This window comes from Dama dama, chromosome 17, assembly GCF_033118175.1.
Source record: "Dama dama isolate Ldn47 chromosome 17, ASM3311817v1, whole genome shotgun sequence".
Lineage (NCBI taxonomy): Eukaryota > Metazoa > Chordata > Mammalia > Artiodactyla > Cervidae > Dama > Dama dama.
In genome coordinates, this window is record NC_083697.1 from 13,496,859 (window position 1) to 13,520,893 (window position 24,035).

A 24,035-nucleotide genomic window follows, 5' to 3' on the forward strand; every position below is an offset into this window, starting at 1 on the left:
ATAGATGATAGTAAGAATTCATTACCACTCTAATGGCAGAAAGCGAAGAGGAACTAAAGAGCCTCTTGATGAGGGTGAAGGAGGAGAGTGAAAGAGCAGGCTTAAGACTAAATATTAAAAAAAAAACAAAAAACAAAACTAAGATCATGGCACCTGGTCCCATTAACTTTATGGCAAATAGAAGGGGGAAAGTTGGAAGTAGTGACAGATTTCCTCTTTGTGGGCTCCAACATCACTGTGGATGGTGACTGCAGCCATGAAATCAGAAGACGATGGCTTCTTGTCAGGAAAGCTGTGACAAACCTAGACAGTGTGTTGAAAAGCAGAGACATCACCCTACCAACTAAGGTCTGTATAGTCAAGGCTATGGTCTTCCCCATTGGTCGTGTACAGTTGTGAGAGCTGGACTGTAAAAAAGGCAGAACGCCAAAGAACTGATGCCTTCGAACTGTGGTGCTGGAGAAGACTCCTGAAAGTCCCTTGGACTGCAAGGAGATCAAACCAGTCAGTCTTAAGGGAGATCAGCCTTGAGTATTCATTGGAAGGACTGATGCTGAGGCTGAAGCTACCAATATTTTGGCTACCTGATGTGAACAGACGACTCATTGGAAAAGTTCCTGTTGCCGGGAAAGATCGATGGCAGAAGGAGACAAGGGCATCAGAGGATGAGATGGCTGGACGGCATCACGGATGCAATGGACATGAACTTGGGCAAGCTCTGGGAGATGGTAGGGGACAGGGAAGCCTGGCATGCTGCAGTCTGTCAGGTTGCAAAGAGCTGGACAGGACTGGGCGACTGAAGAGCGACAACAAGAATTCAGATCGTGTCGGGGTTGAGGGGGAACATAAGGTGTTGGGGCCCCTTGAGAGGTGGAGTGAGCAGGGAAGATCTGTCTCTGCAGGTGAGGAGGGAGCCGTGACCTGCCAGATGCAGGTGAGGAGAGCGTTCCAGCCTGGGGGCAGTCAAAGCTTGATGTGCTTGGGAAGCGTCAGGGAGGGACTGTGGTCGGGGGTCGGAAGAGTTTAGGTTTTACTCTCAGTTCAGTGAGAAGCCCAGTAAGATGGTGAAGATGTTAAGGCCTACTTTTTCAAAGGTTGCTCTAGCTGCCATGGGGAGAATGGGTTGAAGGAGGCTAGTATAATCTCAGAGAGTCCGATTAAGGGGCTGTGGCTTTAGTCCAAGATGAGAGATGATGCAGCTTGAGCCAGGGCAGTAGTACAGGAGATAGAAATGAGCAGATTGGAGTATAGGGTTTTGGAAGTCAACTAGACGGGACTTGGTTGCTAGATTGGATCTGAGAGTTGAAGGAAACATTCAGAGTAATTCCTAGATGTGCAGTTGAGTAACTGATACGAAGAAAGTGGACAGGGAGTGAGATTTGAGCAAGAAGAAGGGCGGGGTGTTAGGAATTGTGATTTCACCGCTTCAAGGTGTCTGTGTAGATGTTGTCAGGGAGGTGGTTTGATTAAAAATTGAAATGTTGATCACCATTTTTCAGTGAGAAGATAAATAGGCTGAGGCTGTGTTTCAGGTTTGTAGCTGACATAGTTAAAATACCTGTTTTTATGTTGATTTGAGAAGTGTTTAAGTTACATGTACATATTTTTTAATCACATAAACTAGATTAACTGAAACATATTGCTGGGTTCCTGTTTCATGTTTTACAAAACATTTTATTCAAATGCTTCCTGTACATTTCTCACATGCATATCTGACATCAGTGTCTTTGGCACAATCTATCTTTGTGATTTTGGACATTACATAAACATTTCCCAAAGTATGTCCCCCTCATTTCTATGCAAGTTTTTGAGATACACTGTTACCAGAGTATATTCTTATCACTAGAAATTTTGTGCCAAGCCACGGCATGCATTTATAAAATATTAGGCAATTACATTAAAAAAACAAAACAAAACTCTGTGCTATGTATACACTGGAGTAATATAGTAAGTACTTTTTAAAGAGAGCTTTAAAATGTATCTGACACTTGGAATTATGAGATAATCCTGATAATATCTATGTTATATTTTTTTTTACCCATTGCATTATAGATTGGTGTCAATTCAGGGTAATATATATTTACCAAACAATAGATTATTGTTCAAAATAAAATAATTCAGGGAACACTCTATAAGTGAAAGACTTAGTGGAGACGCAGGAAAATGATTAGCTCTTCTCTCCTCCTTCTGGATCTTCTTTTTTCACTTAATAGATTGGAGTGATTATTCATATCAGTACCTTGTACTATCTGCCTCGTGATCCATTTGGGCTTCCCAGGTGGCGCTAGTGGTGAAGAACCTGCCTGCCAATGCAGGAGATGTAAGAGATGCGTGTTCAATCCCTGGGTCGGGAAGATCCCCTGGAGGAGGGCATGGCAGCCCACTCCCGTATTCTTGCCTGGAGAATCCCAAGGACAGAGGAGCCTGGTGGGCTATAGTCCATGGGGTCACAAAGAGTCGGACATGAAGCACCTTAGCACAGTGTTCATTTATAAATGTGCCATGATGGATTCTGCCAGGCTTCTATTTATGGGGTTAGTTTGCTCTTAGCTTTGCTATAACAAACAGTAAGTAAATACACTGATACTTCTTTTGCCATGTGTGTAAAATCTTTGGAACAAAGGATAAATGCATTTTAAAACTTGTTAGATACTGCCTGCTTGCCCTCTGAAGAGGTGTTATCAATTTCTGCTGCAGCCAGAAGGCTTGGAGAGTGTCTGCATCCTGGCTGTTTCATGAAAATAACCAGTAAGCCGTTGCCTCATGGAGATTGCATTGCTCTTATAGGCCAGTTCTTTTAAGTATCCTCGGTGCTAGCAAGTTATTGTCTTTTGAAAGTAAATTTTTGAGTTTGGAGAAAAATCAGGTCTGTATTTCGGGAAAAATCAGGTCTGCATACAATATGTATTGTTAGCCGTTACTCTAGGTTTTTTGTGGTTTTCTTTGCTTATTTTGAGAGCAAGGCTCAGTGAAAAACAAGATCTAGCTTTTAGGTAAACTAATATTCTTATATGACTTTGAATTTTTTTAGAAGTTAGTTTCAAAAGTTCCCAGAATGTTTAAAGTAATGGGGGCATCAATTGGCATCAGATTACAGCTTCCCAAGAAGCTTGAACTGAACAACAGTCTTTTGGATGTGTATGATCTGGTATATTTGTTTTTGTTTTTGTTTTTTTTTTAATACTGACTATGAAACCTTTAGCCCAGATAAGTTTCTTCATGGAGTGGCACATGAACAACATAAATAATTTAAATTTTCTTGGATTAAATTTTTTATACTAGTTACTGCCTATTTTTTGTTTTCCTCCTTTATACAAGGAGTAAATAGAAGATTATTCTAGATTATTGGAAATGGAAGTCTACGATCTTTCTTCTACATACTAGACCAAATTGTTTCTGTTTTCTATTTCCTTTCCTAAATCTAATCTATATATAGTGGTATAGATAAAAACTGTCTAAAATTAAGCATGTTACCTAGCCAAATTCAGATAATTTTTAAAAAAAAATTTTGAATATTTAACTTCAGAATAAGTTGTGTGTTTTAAATAGCAGATTTCCATGCCTGTGTTTTCCTTAGACTATTGTCAAATTTAGTGGCTTTTACTTTAATTCAAACTGATTTTGAGAGGAACCGACTTGACACTTGATGCATTATAAATCAGATATCTGAAAATATATGTATACAGGAGTCAATCTTTTATTAAAATGTTCACTGAAACAATTGTCCTCTACAGTCTTTCAAAATAAACTGTCTTAAATAGACCATCATGTTTTCATTTTCTATGACAAATGGCTACCGCACCAGTTAACCATGAGAGGATTTTAGAAGTTTTCAGGGGTAGCAGTGTTTAAGGAGGGAGGCTTCCCAGGAGGCACAGTGGTGAAGAACCTGCCTGCCAATGCAGGAGACAAGAGAGATGTTGGTTCGATCCCTGGGTTGGCAAGATCCTCTGGAGTAGAAAATGGCAACCCTCTCCTTTGCCTGGAAAGGTCCCTGGACAGAGGAGCCTGGCAGGCTTCAGTCCGTGGGATAGCAAAGAGTCAGCCATGACCGAGCATGCTCGCCGCCGCCCCCCCACCCCGCACACACACAGTGTTTTGTTTTTATTGAGGTATAGTAGCTTTATACTGTCGTGTTAATTTCTGTTAATTTCTGCTCAATGGTGAAGAGAGTCAGCTATGTGTGTACACATGTCCCCTCTCTCTCGGACCTCCCTCCCTTATCCCCATCCCCATCCCCATCCCACCCCGCCCCCGTCTAGGTCACCACAGAGCCCTGAGCTGAACCGCCCGTGTTCCACAGTAAGTGCCCACCACTGTCTGTCCTACGCGTGGCAGTGCACATACCGCGATCCTGGTCTCCCTGTTCACCCCCCTGCATGACCGCCGTCCACTTTCTACATCTGCATCCCTGTTCCTACCCTGCAGATAGTTTCATCAGTACCATTTTTCTTGATTCCATATATATGTGTTAATATAGGATATCTGTTTGCCTCTTTCTGACTTACTTCATTATGTATGACAGACAGTAAGTCTATCCACGTCTCTGCAAGTTACCGTGCATCAGTCCTTTTTTATGGCTGAGTAGTATTCCATTGTATATATGCACCACATCTTATTTATCCACTCCCGTCTTCCTCAAATATTTAATGTCTCTACATGTTCTTTTCTACAGAGAAATGGTCAATGCATGGTTTGCTGAGAGAGTACACACCATCCCTGTGTGCAAGGAAGGAGTCAAAGGCCACGCGGAATCCTGCTCTTGCCCCTTGCAGCCAAGTACCCGTGCAGAGAGCAGTGTCCCTGGAACACCAACCAGGAAGATCTCTGCCTCCGAATTTGATCGGCCGCTTAGACCCATTGTTATCAAGGATTCTGAGGGGACTGTGAGCTTCCTCTCTGACTCAGACAAGAAGGAACAGATGCCTCTAACCTCCCCACGGTTTGATAATGATGAAGGGGACCAGTGCTCGAGACTCTTGGAATTAGTGAAAGATATTTCTAGTCACTTGGATGTCACAGCCTTATGTCACAAAATTTTCTTGCATATCCATGGACTCATCTCCGCCGACCGCTACTCCTTATTCCTCGTCTGTGAGGACAGCTCCAACGACAAGTTTCTTATCAGCCGCCTCTTTGATGTTGCAGAAGGTTCAACACTGGAAGAAGCTTCAAATAACTGTATCCGCTTAGAGTGGAACAAAGGCATCGTGGGACACGTGGCTGCTCTTGGCGAGCCCTTGAACATCAAGGACGCCTATGAGGTAAGTAAGCTCGTGAAACAGAGGCAGCGTGGGGCACGGAGTGTGGATGGGGCATTGGGCAGCCGCTGGGAATCATAGCGATGTTTGAAACTGAGATTTCATCCTTTACAAACTTATTTAAAGTGGGAACGTATGGTTGAGAACCTCCCCATCTTTTGAAAGTCAGTTCCTTCACTGGTGGTTGAGTGCAACCCAGGGGCCTTAGGGAAATCTAGTCTTGTTACTCTCCTAAGTGATAATTTGACGTAGCTCATTTCACAGTTGTGTTCTCTCGTTTTTTCCTGATTACTATACATATCCCTCTCCACATTATCACCACGTGGACTTCTGAGGATTTTACTGAGATTCTAAAATAATAGGTCCAAAAACTGTCTGAAAACCAAACCAATAGTCTTTTTAAATTCATTCATTCACTTAATCATACTCATTCACTTGACATCTCATTGATACCAAAGTCTATCTTTCTTTCCACTCTTTCAGTTGTTTTACTAAATAAATTTATCTGTATCTTCAAAAAATAGAAATTTTTGCTCTACAATATTTTGATGGAAGGATTTGATATTTCTTCCATTTTTGTTTCAGTAGGGAATAAGTCTTTATTATAGACTTAAAGATGACAATATGTGTTTCTTCAAATTTCCTGTGAAAATGATTCTTTTATTAATAGAGTTAGAGATTTTAAACAAAGCGTCTTAATTGAGTGGCAGTATTTCTATGAATCATGTTCTAGCACCTTGATAGAACAATTGTTCTTGCTACTTATCGTGTGGTACACTGTGTAGGTTCCATAGTAACACAGAGAAGGTGAGGTTCCTCTGTGCAGTTTGAGGGGTCATAGACGTTTTGCTCAGCCCTGTACTCCTGATGCCTAGTACAGTGCCTGGCAGAGAGATAAGTCCTAATAAGTATTGATTAAGAGAAGATTGTGGTAGGGGAGATAAATAAGTAGAGTAGAAAGCAGGTCATAATAGAGCCAGGAAAAATGTGTTAGGTTCAGGGAAGTAGAAGGTCGCATGTAACTGGGGGGATGGAGAGAGGTTTCTCTGAGGAAGCAATGATTGATACAGACCCTGGAGGATGGGTAAGATTTGAGTAGATTGAGTTGTGTGAGTGGTGAGAGCCAGATGCAAAGAGAAGTTTGAAGAAGAAACGGGAAGTTGGACCATGTGTTGCTTATGTGGATATATGTTGGTGATAGTGTAGATTTTGAGGAGCTACTGGAGATCACTGAGGTCTTGAATGCCCAGCTGTGGAGTATGTATTTGATTCAGAGCCATGAGGAATAATTGAAGATGGTTTGAAAGCGGGACTGGGGTGATTCAGACTGTGCTTTAGAAGGATGAATATTATGGTGGTCATAAAGTAAATTAGATGGAAAAATACTGGAAACTGGTAGGAGAGGCTATTTTAATAGGCTGAGGAAGTAAGGACCTAAAGCAGGGCACTGGCCTTCAAGATCAAAAGGAGGAAATGGATTGCAGAAGCAGTTGAATCTGCCAGACTTGGAAGCTTGCAGGAGATGGAAGTGAGAAGAGACGTTGGAGATGCCTCAGGTTCTGAAGCTGGGTCAGTAAATAGTGGTGACTGGTGAGGAATTCTGAGGGTAGGGGTCTGGGGAGATAAGTGATAGTTCACCTACGTTAAATCCTGAGATAGCTCTTGGAATCCACTCTATACCAGCAGTGTTTTCAATTTTGGTTCTTCACGGAGCCATCTCCATGACCTCGTTGAGCTCTGTAAATAACATCACACTGTAGCAGACTCCAAGAGGGGTATTAAGGGCACAGCTGAAGGATTGCTGCCAAATTTGCGGAATCCCCTTCCCATCTTAGGTGACACTGGTAGATTAGGACCATAAATATGCTTCAGTTTTGCTGAGAAAGCCTTCATTTGTCTGCATTGTCCTAAACTTCACCAGCACTGAGGATTTCTTCACCTATATCAATTTTATTTATTTTCTTTACCATCTTCAGAGTTTTTGGGTTACCCAAAAAGTTTGTTTGAGTTTTTCATAAGATGTTACAAAAAGTCTGAAAGAACTTTTTGACCAACCCAATAATATGGTGTAATTTTTGTTCTGCAGTGAGCAGTGGTTTAATTCTTGTCTAAAATAGGCCCACAGGGTGAAGCCCCTTAGCCTGGTGGATTTCTCGTGTTGCTACTTCATCCTTGACACCCTTGATCTGCGTTTATAGTGGCCTTACAGAAGTTCTTCCTGCACAGAATTTCATTAGAAGTTGTGGGATTGATTGTGATGTAGTTTACGTTGGTCTTAACAGTGAAAGTCAGTTGGCTAGTGGATAATTCATTACTTGGCTTCCCTGGTGGCTCAGTGGCAAAGAACCTGCCTACCAATTCAGGAGACGTGGGTTCAACCCCTGGGTCAGGAAGATCCCTGAGAAGGGCATGGCAACCCACTCCAGTATTCTTGCCTGGGAGAGTCCATGGACAGAGGAGCCGGATGGCCTAGTTCATGGCGTCGCAAAGAGTTGGCGCACCTGAGCACGCCCGCGGTTCCTTACTCAGCCCGCTCATAATTAGTAGTGGTCAGAATACTGTCTCTTAGCCTTCTGTGGAAATAGTCAAAATGTGAAAGCGTGTTCTGTGTTTTCTTAGTCCTACACATTCCTTAGATATGTAATCTGTAAAAATGACACTGGATAGCAGTATTTCTTCAGCTTACATGACCACAGAACACTTAGACGTGGTGGAGTAGCAGTAGAAAACCAAGCGGTGGCCATGAAATAAAACAGTGTTCAGACTGAAGCTGAGAATAAAAAAGTCTCTTAGATAAACTAATTTTAAGGAATGGTCAACATTTGATTCCCGTTTTAAAACTTTGTAACAGAATGGTATACAGTTGGGAATTCAGCTGTTTTATTGCTGATAAAATAATACATTTACATATTTAAAACATGACATGATCCACAGCTTAGACCAGTGAGTTTCAGTTACACCACAAATGTCAGTGATGTTCAGTCAACACATCATCTCCTCTCTCAGGCCATCTTTCATGCAACTGTCTTGAATGTGGCACAGCATTTATTAATAATAAGATATTGACCCAATAATCAGAACAACTTATATAAATGTGTTGGAATTTTCCTAATACTTGAAAATTAGACACCATCCAGTATTTAGATCAGATTGCGTATCACTCAGTGTTCTTCAGAGAAACAGAACCAGTAGGATATATAGAGATAAATAAGTGATTTATTGTAGGAATAAGCTCACTTGGGTATGGAGGCTTAGAAGTTCCACAGTCTACCTTCCATTTGCAAGCTGGAGAACCAGGATTGGTGTAGTTAATGGTATAACTCAGAGACTGCAGGCCTAAGAATCAGGGGGGCCAGTGGTGTAACTCTGGTCTGTGTCTCAATCCAAAGCTTCAGAGCCAGGAGCTGTGGTGGACTGCACAAGGGCAAGAGAATATGGATATCTTGGTTCAAACAGCACATTCGTCCTTCTTTCCTCTGCCTACTCAAGGGATTAGATGATGCCCACTGGCATTGATTAAGATCTTCTTTACTCGTTCCACTGATTCAGATGTTCATCTCCTCTGGAGACATCCTCACAGACACACCTGGAAATAATGTGTTATCAGCCTTTTGGGCCTCGCTTAGCCTAGTCAAGTTGACACATAAAATTAACTATCACAGATTGCCTTGAAGCCCTGGTTCTATGTCTGGTGGAAGCCTTACGCCTCCCAAGATTTCCTATGTCAAAGGATTTATATTGTCTAAATAACCCTCTTATTTCCTAAGTCAACAGGAATGCAAAACTTAGACCCATCTCTTGTTTCCATGGGGCAGCCTCTCCATGGACACCGTGATTTTTAGGGAGAGAAACTGGAGGGTTCGTAGGGAAGGATCACATCGCCACTCATGTGGTCTTTCCCTCGAGTGCAGCTCTTCCCACCCCAAACTTATTCCCCCCTTTTCAGTCCTTCTTCAGATAAATACGTCTTCACCATCTCTCATCCTGCAGGTCTCAGGCACTACTCAAGTGAATTTCTGGTAAATAAAATTATTTCCAAAATGAATTTCAGAAGAAAGAAATAACAACAGCTCCTGTCCTAATTTTAATAAATTACCAATTTTCATACATTTGTCGTCTTGTAATTGTGTCCTGGGGAACAGAGTTTGGGAAGTGCTGTATCATTGTTAAATGCTCTAATAATCTTTAGCTATTCCACTTTGTGGAAGAAGACCAGCATATGATTTGGCAAATCTAGTTGGTTATTTCCTTTTTTGTTTTCTGTTATTTTTATATTTATATGATTTCAAGCTTATAGAAAAGTTGCAAGACCAGTATCAGAAACTTGGGTATACCCTCTACCCAGATTGTCTAATTGTTTATATTTTGCCCCATCTGCTTTATTACTTTCTTTTTCTGTGTGTAATGCATGTAAGTAATGCATGCATATTTTTTTTTTCTGAGCCATTCGGAGACATTTTTACTATATGTATATTCTGATAAGAACAGATACTGCACTTGATCTTAGCTAAAAGGCTGAGAAGCAATTACTATATGTATTTTCTAACAAGAATATAGTCTTCCACAATTGTCATACTTTTATCAAAATCTGGAAATTTTTTGATACAAAGCTCTTAGCTAACATTCCATAGTCAAATTTGGTCAGTTGTCCCATGAATGTCCTTTGCAGTGATTTTTTTCCCCCTCTGTTCAAGGCTCTAACTCAGGGTTACATATTGCACGTATTTGTCCTATCTTGTTAGTTTCCATTAAATCTGAAGTAGTTTCTCAGTGCTGCTCTATCTTTCTTGACATGTCTTTTGGAAGGAGACAGGCCAGTTATCTTGCAGAATGTTTTTCTTGAATAGATTCAATTTAGGCGCTTTTGGCAGGAATACCACAAATGTTCTTTCGACCTCATTTGGCTTTACAGCTGACAATCAGTTCTTCACCTCTACACCACCTGGGGTGTCCTACAGTCCAGCTCACTCCTGACACGAGTTGCCTGGAGTGAGTACAGACCCCATGGGTTAGGGGCCCTGTCATACAGTGTTGTCCCCACTTAAGATGCCAGCCATGAGTAGGACCCTCAGGCTAGCCACACTAGTTTCAGGCTGACTGGAGACGCAGGGGCTCCCCACTCGGGTTTAGTGATTTGCTGGAATGACTCAGAACTCAGCAAAGCGCCATACTTAAGATTATAGCTGTATGTTTATAAAGGATAACATTCAGAAATAGCCTAATAGAAGAGATACATAGGGCAAGGAGTGAGAGGTGGGGGACACAAAACTTCCTTGCCCACCGTCTATGGCAACACCGTCCAGCACATAGATCACCTTTACCCAAAAGTTCCCTCAATCTGATTTTTCTTTCATTATGTAGGGATGGTTGATTAAATCATTGACCATTGGTGATTGGACTCAGTCTCCAGGCCCCTCTTCCTTATCCAGTGGCAGGGCTGAACGTTCTGACCCTCTAATCACGCAGGTGGTTTTCCTGGCACCCAGATCCAGTCCTGAAGCTATTTGAAACCTTCTCATCCATGAGACTTTACATTAGCATGAGCTCAGGTATGCTTGGCAGGGGCTTGTTATGAATATAAAAAGACTATCAGGTAATTCCAAGGGTTTGAAGAGATCTAATGCCAGACCAAACATGTTTTTTAATTATACCACAGATCTTAGCATATGTTACCAGGTAGCACGCGATGTTACTTTACCACATTTTTGATGATATTAAACTTGGTAAGTGAGTTAAAGTGGTGTCCACTAAGTGTTTCACAATACAGGTACAATTTTCCCATTGTAATTAATAAATATCTTAAGAGAAGTTATTTTGATATTATGTAAATACTCTTTTCCTTATCATAGCACTTACCACTTTGGGCATCTACTAATTTTCCAACTTTATATCAATAATACCATCTATATATATTAGTTACATTCTAATGTGAAGAAGAGCTTTGTCTTCCTTATTCATTCATTATTTCTATCATTATGACCTCATGGATTTTTATTTTTTAATGAGTTATGCTGTGTTACTATCTTATTCATATTCTCAGATTATATCCAATTTATTGGCTCAAATGATGTTTTTGAACTGTGGTGTTGGAGAAGACTCTTGAGAGTCCCTTGGACTGCAAGGAGATCCAACCAGTCTATCCTCAAGGAGATCAGTCCTGGGTGTTCATTGGAAGGACTGATGCTGAAGCTGAAACTCCAATACTTTGGCCACCTCATGCGAAGAGTTGACTCATTGGATAAGACCCTGATGCTGGGAGGGATTGGGGGCAGGAGGAGAAGGGGACGACAGAGGATGAGATGGCTGAATGGCATCACCGACTCGATGGACAGGAGTTTGAGTAAACTCCGGGAGTTGGAGATGGACAGGGAGGCCTGGCGTGCTGCAATTCATGGGGTCTCAAAGAGTCGGACACGACTGAGCGACTGAACTGAACTGAACTGATATCCTTTTGGCTCAGTCTATCAAATCCTAAAAGATAATGCTGTGAAAGTGCTACACTCAATATGACAGCAAATTTGGAAAACTCAGCAGTGGCCACAGGACTGGAGAAGGTCAGTTTTCATTCCAATCCCAAAGAAAGGCAATGCCAAAGAATGCTCAAACTGTCGCACAATTGCACTCATCTCACACACTAGCAAAGTAATGCTCAAAATTCTCCAAGCTGGGCTTCAACAGGACATGAATCGTGAACTTCCAGATGTTCAAGCTGAATTTAGAAAAGGCAGAGGAACCAGAGATCAAGTTGCCAACATCGGTTGGATCATAGAAAAAGCAAGAGAGCTCCAGAAAAACATCTACTTCTGCTTTGACTACACCAAAGCCTTTGACTGTGTGGATCACAACAAACTGTGGAAGATTCTTAAAGAGATGGGAATACCAGACCGCCTGACCTGCCTCCTGAGAAATCTGTATGCTGGTCAAGAAGCAACAGTTAGAACCAGACATGGAACAACAGACTGGTTCCAAATTGGGAAAGGAGTGCATCAAGGCTGTATATTATCACCCTGCTTGTTTAACTTATATGCAGAGTACATCATGTGAAATGCCAGGCTGGATGAAGCACAGGCTGGAATCAAGATTGCCAGGAGAAATATTGATAACCTCAGATATGGAGATGACACCACACTCATGGCAGAAAGCAAAGAAGATCTAGAGAGCCTCTTGATGAAAGTGAAAGAGGAGAGTGAAAATGTTGGCTTAAAACTCAACATTCAGAAAGCTAAGATCATGGCGTCTGGTCCCATCACTTCATGGCAAATAGATGGGGAAACAGTGGAAGCAGTGACAGACTTTATTTTTTTGGGCTCCAAAGTCACTGCAAATGGTGACTGCAGCCATGAAATTAAAAGATGCTTGCTCCTTGGAAGAAAAGCTATGACCAATCTAGACAGCGTATTAAAAAGCAGAGACATTACGTTGCCAACAATGGTCCACCTAGTCATAGCTGTGTTTTTTCCATTAGTCATGTATGGATGTGAGAGTTGGACTATAAGGAAAACTGAGCACCGAAGAATTGATGCTTTTGAACTGTGGTGTTGGAGAAGACTCTTGAGAGTTCCTGGGACTGCAACGAGATCCAACCAGTCCATCCTCAAGGAAATCAGCCCTGACTATTCATTGGAAGGACTGATGCTGAAGCTTAAGCTCCAATACTTTGGCCAACTGATGTGAAAAACTGACTCATTTGAAAAGACCCTGAGCTGGGAAAGACTGAAGGCAGGAGAAGGGAACAACAGAGAAATGAGATGGTTGGATGGCATCACCGTCTCAATGGACATGCCTTTGAACGGGCTCTGGGAGTTGGTGATGGACAGGGAGGCCTGGCATGCTGCAGTCCATGGGGTCGCAAAGAGTTGGACATGACTGAGTGACTGAACCGATGTCGTTTTGATGTGATCCCACATCACTCTTGGCATTTTCTTGCTTTCTGGGGAAGCTGAAAGTTTTACCTACTTAGCAGGATGTTCTAGACTTATCTTACACTTCCCCTGCCGTGGACCTAGGAACCCAGGTGCCTCTCAGTTGACGGGATGGTATTTAAAAACCAAGATCTAGGCACTAGGCATGCTCATTGCTAGTAGTTTTTCAGCAGATAGAGGTAGAAAAAAAATACACAGACTAACATACACGAATATTTTATTTATTCCTATAGCTAGCTACCCACTATATTATAAACAATAAATTCTTACCTCTGATTTCAATCTAACACCTCAAGGTACATTTTGTTTCCTCCTCCAAAAATGAAGAACCAGGCTTCCTTATTCTTCTTTTTTTAATTGAAGTATAGTTGATTTACAGTGGCATGTTCAGATGTATAGCATAGTGGTAAAATTATGTGTGTGTGTGTATGTATATATATACACATACACATATATTTCAGATTTTTTTCCTTTTAGGTTATTATAAAATATTGAATATATTTCCCCAGCTTTACAGTAGGCCCTTACAGGTTATCTTTTTTATATATAGTTTGTTAATCCCAAACCCCCAGTTTATTGCCCTACGTTTTCCCCTTTGATAACCATGTTTGTTTTCTATGTGTATAGATCTATTTCTGTTTTGTAAATAAGTTAATTTGTGTCTTTTTTTTTTTTTTTAGGCTTCTGCATATAAGCAGTATCATATAATAATTACCTTCCTCTGTCTGGCTTACTTCATTTAGTGTGATAATCTTAGATCCATCCATGTTGTGCAAATGACATTATTTCATTCTTTTTCATGACTGGGTAATATCCCATTCTACAACAAAAGAGGCAGGAATACACTGGACAAAAGACAGTCTCTTCAATAAGTGGTGCTGGGAAAACTAGACAGCTGCATGTGAAAGAATGAAATTAGAACATTCTCCAACACCATACACAAAAGTAAACCCAAAGTGGATTAAAGACCTAAATGTAAGACTGGTCACCATGAAACTCCTAGAGAGAAATGTCGGCAGGACACTTGTGGGCATAAATCACAGCAGTATCTTTTTGGGTCCATTTCCTTAGTGTTTATATACTTGTGCATGTGCTCAGGCCAAGTTCCAAGCTCTTTATTCCTTTCTGTAGAATCCGTTTCTTCAGGCTGAAGAACTTTCTTTACTATTTCTTTAGTATTGGTCTGATGGTGACAAATTCTCTGATTTTGTTTACCTAAATATGCCTTCATTTTGCCTATAATCTTGAAAGATATCTTTACTGCAAAGATACTTCTTGGTTAACAGTAGTTTTCTTTCAACATTTAAAATGTTTTCCCACTTTTTTTCTGGTTTTCACTTTTCTTATGAGAAGTGAGCCAACCTTCCTTTCTTACATGTTTCGTGTTATGTATCATTTTCACACTATGTGTATATGTTTAATGTTTTCACTAACTTTGGGAAAATTCTGGTCATGTGTTTAAATTTTTTTTTCAGCCCCATTTTCTTCTCTTCGGTCTCCAATTGTATATGTTAGACCATTTGATATTGTCCCAGAGAACACTGAGGCTCTGTTAACTTTGCATAGTTTTTGTTTTTCCTCTCAGTCTTTGATTAGGTACTTTGTCAGCCTCCCTTCAGGTTCATTGACTCATCCAATCTGCTGTTAATCAGTGAACTCTTCATTTTAGACTTTGTACTTTCCAGTTCTAGAATTTCCATTTGGCTTTTTAAGAATACTTTTTTCTGTCTTTGCAGAGATTCCCATCTGTTCATTATTACCATATTTTAAGCTTTTTAATACATTTATAATAGCTTCTTTGAAGTCCTTGTTGTTAATTCCAATATCTGAATCATCCTGGGGTCATTTTTTATTGACTGTTGTTTTTCTTCACTATGGGTTGTGTTTCCTGTTTCTTCATTTGTTGTGATTATGTTTCTTGTAGGCTGGACATTGTGATTGTTTGTTGAAAATCATTTGGGTTATATTATCTTCTTTTAAAACAGGGCTGACCTTTATTCTTGCAGGCGGTGAAGTTACTGGAAGATCCTTTTGGCCCTGTCAGATTTGGTATTATTATTTATTATGATGGATCTACTTTAGTTTTAAATTTATCCTTAGGGAATGCTGCCTGGATCTCCGGTAGGGTCCTTACTCCCAAGGGTCCTTACTCCCAGCCTCAGCTGAATGCCTGGGTACCTAGTGAGGTACCTCTGATGGGTAGGACCCCAGTGTCTTCAAACATTTTTATAATTGGAGGCGCCAGTCCACTTTCAGCTTTCAAAAGGTAATTTTTGCTTGTTCTCTTAAGAGTCTTGCCAAATACATGTTCAGCCTGTATTGAACCAAAGACATGTTCAAACTGTCTTCTGCCACTCCTCTTTATACCCTACCACACCCACAACACAGCCTGTCTGAGCAGGTACTTTGCCTTGCACACCCCAGCACTTGTGTTATTGTTGTCGTTCTGTCCCTAAGTCTTCTACAACTCTTTGCGACCACATGAACTGCTTGCTGCATGCCAGAGTCCCCTGTTCTTCCCTCTATCCTGGAGTTTGCTCAGATTCAGTCCGTTGAGTCTGTGATGTTGTCTAACCATCTCATCCTCTGCTGCCGCCTTCTCCTTCTGCCTTCAATCTTTCCCAGCATCAGGGTCTTTTCCAATGAGGGACTTTGCATCAGGTTGCCAGACTATTGGAGCATCAGCTTCAGTATTAATCCTTCTAGTGAATATTCAGGATTGATTTCCTTCTGGACTGGCTGGGCTTGATCTCCTTGCTGTCCAAGGGATTCTCAGGAGTCTTCTCCAGCACCACAGTAATAAAGCATCAATTCTTCGGTGCTCAGCCTTCTCTCTGGTCCAACTCTCACAGCTGTGCATGACTACTGGAAAAACCATAGCTTTGACTAGACAGATATTTGTCAGCAAAGTGAGTCTCTGCTTTTTAATACACTGTGTAGGTTGGTCATAGCTTTCCTTGCAAGGCGCAAACGTCTTAATTTCATGGCTGCAGTTACTGTCCACAGTGATTTTGGAGCCCAAGAAAATAAAATCCGTCACTGCTTCTACTTTTTCCCCTTCTATTTGCCATGAAGTAGTGGGATTGGATGCCATGATCTTAGTTTTTTGAATATTGAGTTTCAAGCCAGCTTTTTCACTCTCCTGTCTCAGCCTCATCAAGAGGCTCTTTAGTTCCTCTTCACTTTCTGCCATTAGAGTGGTATCATCTGCATTCTGAGGTTATTGATATTTCTCCCAGCAATCTTGAGTCCAGCATATGATTGAAAAATCCAACCCAGCATTTTGCATTATGTACTCTGCATTTCAGTTCAATTCAGTCGCTCAGTCGTGTCTGACTCTTTGGGACCCCATGGAGCACAGCACGCCAGGCTTCCCTGTCCATCACCAACTCCAGGAGTTTACCCAAACTTATGTTCATCGAGTTGGTGATGCCATCCAACCATCTCATCCTCTGTCCTCCCCTTCTCTTCCTGCCCCCAATCCCTCTCAGCATCAGGGTCTTTTCCAAAGAGTCAACTCTTCGCATGAGGTGGCCAAAGTATTGGAGTTTCAGCTTCAGCATCATTCTTTCCAATGAAGACCCAGAACTGATCTGCTTTAGGATGGATCTCCTTAAGTTAAATAAAACTTAGCAATTTTTATTAAATTGTTACAATTTAATTTAATTTAAGGGTGACAATATATAGCCTTGTCACACTTCTTTCCTGGTTTTGAACCAGTCATTTATTCCATGACTGGTTCTAACTGTTGTTTCTTAACCTGCATACAGGTTTCTCAGGAGGCAGGTAAGGTGGTCTGGTATTTCCATCTCTTCAAGAATCTTCCAGTTTGTTGTAATCCACATAGTCCAAGGCTTTAACATAGTCAAAGAAGCATAGTCAAACCAATTTTTTTTTTTCTGGAATTCCCTTCCTTTCTCTGTGATCAAAAAGCTATTGGCAATTTGATCTCTGGTTCATTTGACTTTTCTAAACCCAACTTGTACATTTGGAAGTGATTCTTGGTTCATGTACTGCTGAAACCTAGCTTGAAGGATTTTGAGCATAACCCTCCTAGCATGTGAAATGAGCACAATTGTACAGTAGTTTAAACATTGAGAGCTGGACCATAAAGAAAGCTGAGCGCCAAAGAACTGATGCTTTTGAACTGTGGTGCTGGAGAAGACTCTTGAGAGTCCCTTGACTGCAAGGAGATCAAACTGGTTGGTCCTAAAGGAAATCAGTCCTGGATATTCATTGGAAGGACTGATGCTGAAACTGAAGCTGCAATACTTCAGCCACCTTATGCGAAGAACTGAGTCCTTAGAAAAGACCCTGATGCTGGGAAAGGTTGAAGGCAGGATGAGAAGGGGACAACAGAGGATGAGATGGTTGGATGGCATCACTGACTCAATGGACAGAAGTTTGAGTAAACTCTGAGAGTTGGTGATGGACAGGGAGGCCTGGCGTGCTACAGTCCATGGGGTCGCAAGGGTCAGATAGGACTGAGCAACTCAACTGACCTTGAAAATTCTTTAGCATTGCCCTTCTTTGGGATTGTTTTCTAGTCCTGTGGCCACTGCTGAGTTTTCCAAATTTGCTGACATGAGTGTGGCACTTTAATAGCATCACCTTTTAGGATTTTGAAACCACTTAGATGGAATTCCTTCACCTCCACTAGCTTTATTCATAGTGATGCTTCCAAAGTCCCTCTTGACTTCACACTCCAGGCTGTCTGGCTCTAGGTGAGTGATCACAGCATCGTGATTATCTGGGTTAGAAGATCTTTTTTGTATAGTTCTCCTGTGTGTTCTTGCCACCTCTTCTTAATCTCTTCAGCTTCTCTCAGGTCCACACCGTTTCTGTCCCTTGTTGTGTCCATCCTTGCATGAAATGTTCTCTTGACATATCCAGTTTTTTTTGAAAGATCTCTAGTCTTTCCCATGCTGTTTTCTGCTGTTTCTTTGCATTGTTCGGTTAAGAAGGTCTTCCTGTCTCTCCTTGCTCTTCTCTGGAACTCTGCTTTTAGTTGGTTCTATCTTTCCCTTTCTCCCTTGCCCTTCACTTCTCTCCTTTCATCAGCTATTTGTAAAGCACTTTAGAAGCCCTGAGTTCAGTTCCATCTGGAACTCTGGTTCCACTTGGGTACCACCTGCTTCTCCTCGCTGGGAGAAGAGGCTGCCTGGAGGAGCAAGAATCTTGCAGTGCAGCCATCTGTGTTCTCCCCTGCACTATGTGTGGCTTAGTTGTCTCATGTATTTGATCTGGTCAGATATTTCCCAGCAGGAGGACAGGTCTGGTACTAGTTGTTTTATTATAGGAGATGGATATTTAAGCTTTGTGGGTTTTTGTTTTTTTTTTTTTTTACTGTCATGTTCTCATAAACAGTGAAAGAAATAATAAAGTAATAGTAGTGGTCCATTTTTATTTCAGTGGTTCCTGGACCTGGAAGCATTGGAAGTCCTCCGTGTTTGTAGTCCTTGCACCGGGTGCATTGTTAAAGGAAAATTCTTTGAGATGCCAGAATTCTCTTAAAGTGATTTTGAGGCAGATGTTACTCCTACTTCTTTCACTGAAGAGTGAAATCGAAGGTTGCTGTTTATTTTAAACTTCCAGTATACACAAAATCTGTGGGAGTCCTATACATTTCAGACTCTTGCTTTGATTAGATAGTTGGGTTTAATCCTTTTCTTTATAAATTGGTCTTGTAATTCAGATATTCATTAACAAAATAATTGCTGAGGATGCTTTTCCATTCACATTTTGATTATTAGCTTATGGAATAATTCCCTATATAAATTCATAATGTTTAATTTCTTTTAATTCATCCATATCAGTAGCCTGTCTGCTTTCTTTAGATACCTTGCAATATAGCATGTTATTTAAATCGGGATTGGGAATACATGTAAATCCATGGCTGATTCATATCAATGTATGACAAAACCCACTGGAAAAAAAAAAATAAAAATAATTAAAAAATAAATAAATAAATAAAACTGTCTTTTGGAAATATTCAGGCAAGATTTTCTCTGTCTTTTCAATGCAACTTTGAACATGTTTGCAGAAAAATTAAAATGCAATAGTGTTTATTTGTAATATAAAATATTTATGTTGATTCGCCACCGTTTTTTAACTTTCCTTTTGAAAGTTTGTCTTTAAGACCACGTTCGGGCCCTCTAAACGGGAAAATTGGCCTCATTTCTGACCCTAGTTTGATGGAATTTAGTGCAATCATTTACTTCATTCACAGCTTTGGCTTTGCGTGACTTTAGACTAATTAAAAAAAAAAAAAAGAAATGACCTTCAAAGATGAGGATTTTTCCAGTGTGACTACTCTGTATTTTCCAAAGGGAATTCCAAAAGCAGAGTTTTTACAACAATAATGCTATTATTAGGTTGAGCATGTAAGTTCCCAAGGCTGTTGCTTTGAAGGAAACAATATTGATTCAGATATTTATATTCTGGTATGTTTGCTTCCATTCTAATTGTATCTCATATACTAGTATCTGTCCATTTCCTTGGAGTTTTTCCTCCTACCTCTAAAAGATTTGTTTTAAGCTATAGTAAGCTAAAAATGATCACATTGGTTAACTGTGGTATCAGTTGTTAATGAATTGCTTCATTTTTTTAACAAATGTTTTTGAGTTCCTGAGTTGATCTTGGGAATACAGCAATGAACCAATAAAAGCCCCTCGTGGAGTTTACGGCCTACCTTTAACCTTCTTAATCTGGTTTAATGGAAAATAGCCTGCATCTTTTTCTTCTTTAACCCACATTTTGAACTTTTACACATTTCAAAAGCCCTTTGTGATTATTGGATGTGCAAGGATGTACTTTGTGAAAGGGGAAAGAGATTCAGAAGATTAAGGAGTTGTTTATAGTTTGATGAAGGCCATGCACTTTTATTAAATAAAAAAGAAAAGATTTTAATTCTTATGAACATCTGAGATAGAAATACAGAATACTGAGGTAAGAGATAAACAATCGTTTGTTGTTGTTGTTGTGTTAGGCTGAGTCATGTCCAACTCTTTGTGGCCCATGGCCCAGTGTACTGTAGCCCATCACGCTCCTCTGAACAAGGTCAGTCGTTACAAGGGAAGTAACATCGGTACTGGAAAGGTCATTTTGGAGGTGGTGGGTTTTATAGGAAAGAATTTCAGACCAGAGATGCTTTTCTTTTTCAGAAGAATCAGTGAGATGGGAATAGGCAAAAGTTATTACAGAAGAGGAGAGTGGTCACTTTTTCTGGGGTTTAAGTGAGACTATCTAAATTGGTTACTTTTTTGAATTTTGTTTATTTCTTAACATTTGTTTGCATCTGTATTTATCTATGAACACTAGCTTCATTAAAAAACTTTAAATTTATCTTTGTCAAAGATTATATGTACTTATATGATTTGATATCTTTACAATGATAAAATTAACATTCAGAGCAACAAGGTAAGTCAAAGGTTAGATTTCTCTAATCCTATAAATCAGAAAAATCAAATCAATCATTGAGCAAGTCAGTCACTAAATTTAATTTCATCTTCCTTACTAGGACCCTCGATTCAATGCAGAAGTTGACCAAATTACAGGCTACAAGACGCAAAGTATTCTTTGTATGCCAATCAAGAATCACAGGGAAGAGGTAAGCCAATTTTCCATTTTATAAAAGGTCATTTGGAAACATTTTTCTTTTTGAAAATTTTTTTTTACTTTTCATACTTCTGAAATAATGCAGTAGTGTAGTTAACTTGAAAGTACTTAAATGTTCTGCGTGATGTTTTTTATTTAGACTTTAGTAATAGAATTATATCCTGATTATTTACTTTGACATAGAAATACATTTTAGACATACAATTTTTTTTACCCCTGTTTCCTGAGGACCTTACTCTATCCTAAGATATATAATTGTGGTTGTGATTATAATCAATTTATTTCATGTTATATTTTGAACACGTGAATAATGCTTATATCATAAATGGTTATCCAATCTCAATGGTCATCAACTGATTTTATTTTTTATTCAAAATGAGGTTTTGAAAAAAATGGAAATTGTAGCTAACTCCAAGAAAAATTTATTGTGAAATTATAACAAGCAAATGAAAATAGGTTGGATTCTGTAAACACTGAATTCTCTCTTCATTTTACATTTATTTGAAAAAAAAAAGTTAATAAATGATCATGTAAACTGAATGCTTCAGGTGAGTATTCTCAGCCCTGCCTGCACATTACTAACAACTGTGGAACTTCTAAAAAGTAACAAATTAAATCAGAATCTCTAAGGGCAGTGTGTAGATACTGATACATTTTTAAAGATCCTCAAATAATTCTAAAGTGTAGCCAGGGTTGGAAATCATCTCTAAGTGAAAACAAATAGATTGAAAGAAGAAAAAAATAGATTGAAAGAGCTCCTATTTGTGGTTCTTAACCTTGGCTGCAAATAGAATCACCTGTGGAGCATTTAGAAATTCTAAAACCACAGTTGTTGTTACCGTCGGACTCCTGCGACCCCATGGACTGTAGTCCTCCAGGCTCCTTGTCCGCAGGATTCTCCAGGCAAGAATACTGGAGTGGGTTGCCGTACCCTCCTCCAGGGGATCTTCCTGACCCAGGGTGGAACCTGCATCTCCTCTCCTGCATTGGCAGGTGGGTCCTTTACCACTGAGCCCCCTGGGAAGCCCATCCAGTCTTTCCCAAGTTCCATAGATTGTTTTTCTATTAGCGTTTCCCATTTCCGTTTCTTTCTTTCAATTTCATTCTGCTACCTGTACTGTACCATGATTCAGATCTTGAAGTAATGCCTGAACTTTTAAAATATTCTCATAAGGAGTTTCTGTACTTTAAGTCAATTTCCCTTGGATCCCCGCTACATATGTCCTTGGGAATTTTCCTGAAACACAGCCTTCTAAATCAGTGCTTCCAACAGATCGCCAATTCAGGGTGGATGCAAGAGACAAGTGCTCAGGGCTGGTGCACTGGGATGACCCAGAGGGATGGGATGGGGAGGGAGGTGAGAGGGGGGATCGGGATGGGGAACACATGTAAATCCATGGCTGATTCATGTCAATGTATGGCAAAAACCACTACAATATTGTAAAGTAATTAGCCTCCAACTAATAAAAATAAGTGGGAAAAAAAAAAGAAGAAAAAAAAAATTTTTTTTTAATAAATAAATTAATCAGTGCTTCCCTTGTGGCTCAGACAGTAAAGCGTCTGCCTACAATGTGGGAGACCTGGGTTCAATCCCTGGGTTGGGAAGATCCCCTGTAGAAGGAAATGGCACCCCACTCCAGTACTCTTGCCTGGAAAATCCCATGGATGGAGGAGCCCTGTAGGCTACAGTCCATGGGGTCACAAAGAGTCAGACACGACTGAGTGACTTCACTTCACTTCAAAACAGGAATGTGCACGTGGAATCTTAAGATGCAGGTTCTGAGTTCAGTAGTCTAGGTGAGCCCTGAGAGAAAGCCTGTTCCACAAGCAGAGTTGGTGCTGGTGCACCCAGCCTGCAGTCACAGCTTGATGAACAGGCTCCTAGGTCAGTAACTTCTCAGCCTTCTGAATACCTTCTCAGGGCCTTAGAGTTGCCACGTGGTTTCTTAAGAAGGTAGTTACAGCCATGATTACTAAAAATACCTGCAGCTAAAACATATATATGAGATTAAATAATTAGCTAATTCATTGTGAATGAATAAATGAAATTGAAAAGACCGTGCATGGACCAGTGGTGTTCTTTAATTGGATTGCCAGATAAAGGAAATGCAAAGCATATCTTATGCAATATTGGGGATATTGTTATACTAAAAAACCATTTGTTATTCATCTAAAGTTAAATTTGACCGGACATCCTATGTTTTATCTGGCTGCCCTAGTTATAAACCAAGGATGTATTATGTGCACTTAAGAAGGTGATGTTCAGCTTTTAGTTTATGTTTCAAAACCATGGCCTGAAAAACAACTTTGTACGGGTCAGGAGACAGCCCAAATCATGCTCTGGTTAAACGTCTCTTTCAAAGTTACATGAACACTGAGGATTGAGGGAATCCATGAGAATATGCAACAAAATCACCAGGGTGAAGAGATTGCCTTTCTGCAAGAGAGCATCCTCTGGATACACATGTTTTTGTCTTTGTAACTGCCAGTGAGGAAAGTGAAAATGAAGTTGCTCAGTCTTGTCCGACTCTTTGTGACCTCATAGACTGTAACCCACCAGGCTCCTCCATCCATGGAATTTTCCAGGCAAGGATACTGGAGTGGGTTGCTTAAACTAAAACAACAGTAACAAAACCCCCTGCTGCACTGATGTGCAAGTTAGGTAATCAAATTCACTCATTTAAAGTGTATAGTTTGATGAGTTTTTAAGAGATGCATGTACAGTCCTGTAACCATCACTGTCATCAAGATACAAAACATTTGGGACTTCCCTGGTGGTCCCATGGCTAAGACTGTGCTCCCAGTGCAGGGGGCTAGAATTTGATCCTTGGTCGGGGAACTAGATCCACGTGCTACAGCTAAGATCCCAGTGCAGCCAAATAAATAACAATAATAATAAATTTTTAAAAGATGCAAAGCATTCCTGTCCCCTCATATATTTCCCTGCACCCCCTGTAGTTGACTCCTCCTCCCTCAACCCCCCGCTGCCGACAGTCCCTGACCTGTTTCCTGTCGCTGGTATCTTGCCTTTTCTAGAATGTCATGCACGTCATGTAAGTGGAGTCATACAGTATGTGGTCTTGTGTGTCTGCCTTCGTTCACTTGGTGTCATGCTTGTGGTTCATCCGCATTCTTGCGTGTATAAGCAGTGTGTTCCTTTTTTTATTGCTGAGTGATTATTCCGGGGTGTGGATGTGCCACAATTTGATTATCTGTTCATCCGTTGATAGACTTT

General features: G+C 40.4%; 1 protein-coding gene and 1 pseudogene across 5 annotated transcripts in view; one reads left to right on the forward strand and one right to left on the reverse strand.

Annotated features, from left to right (window-relative positions):
• The window catches only part of PDE5A (phosphodiesterase 5A), a 151,257-nt gene that overhangs the window by 17,737 nt on the left and 109,485 nt on the right, over positions 1–24,035 (forward strand). For all 5 annotated transcript variants that reach the window (XM_061164123.1, XM_061164127.1, XM_061164126.1 and 2 more), the window contains exons 2-3: positions 4,676–5,264; positions 20,703–20,792. In XM_061164123.1, the coding sequence (XP_061020106.1) occupies positions 4,676–5,264; positions 20,703–20,792 (679 nt within the window). The remainder of the gene's footprint in view (positions 1–4,675; positions 5,265–20,702; positions 20,793–24,035) is intronic.
• LOC133071957 (U2 spliceosomal RNA) lies at positions 9,658–9,788 on the reverse strand (annotated as a pseudogene).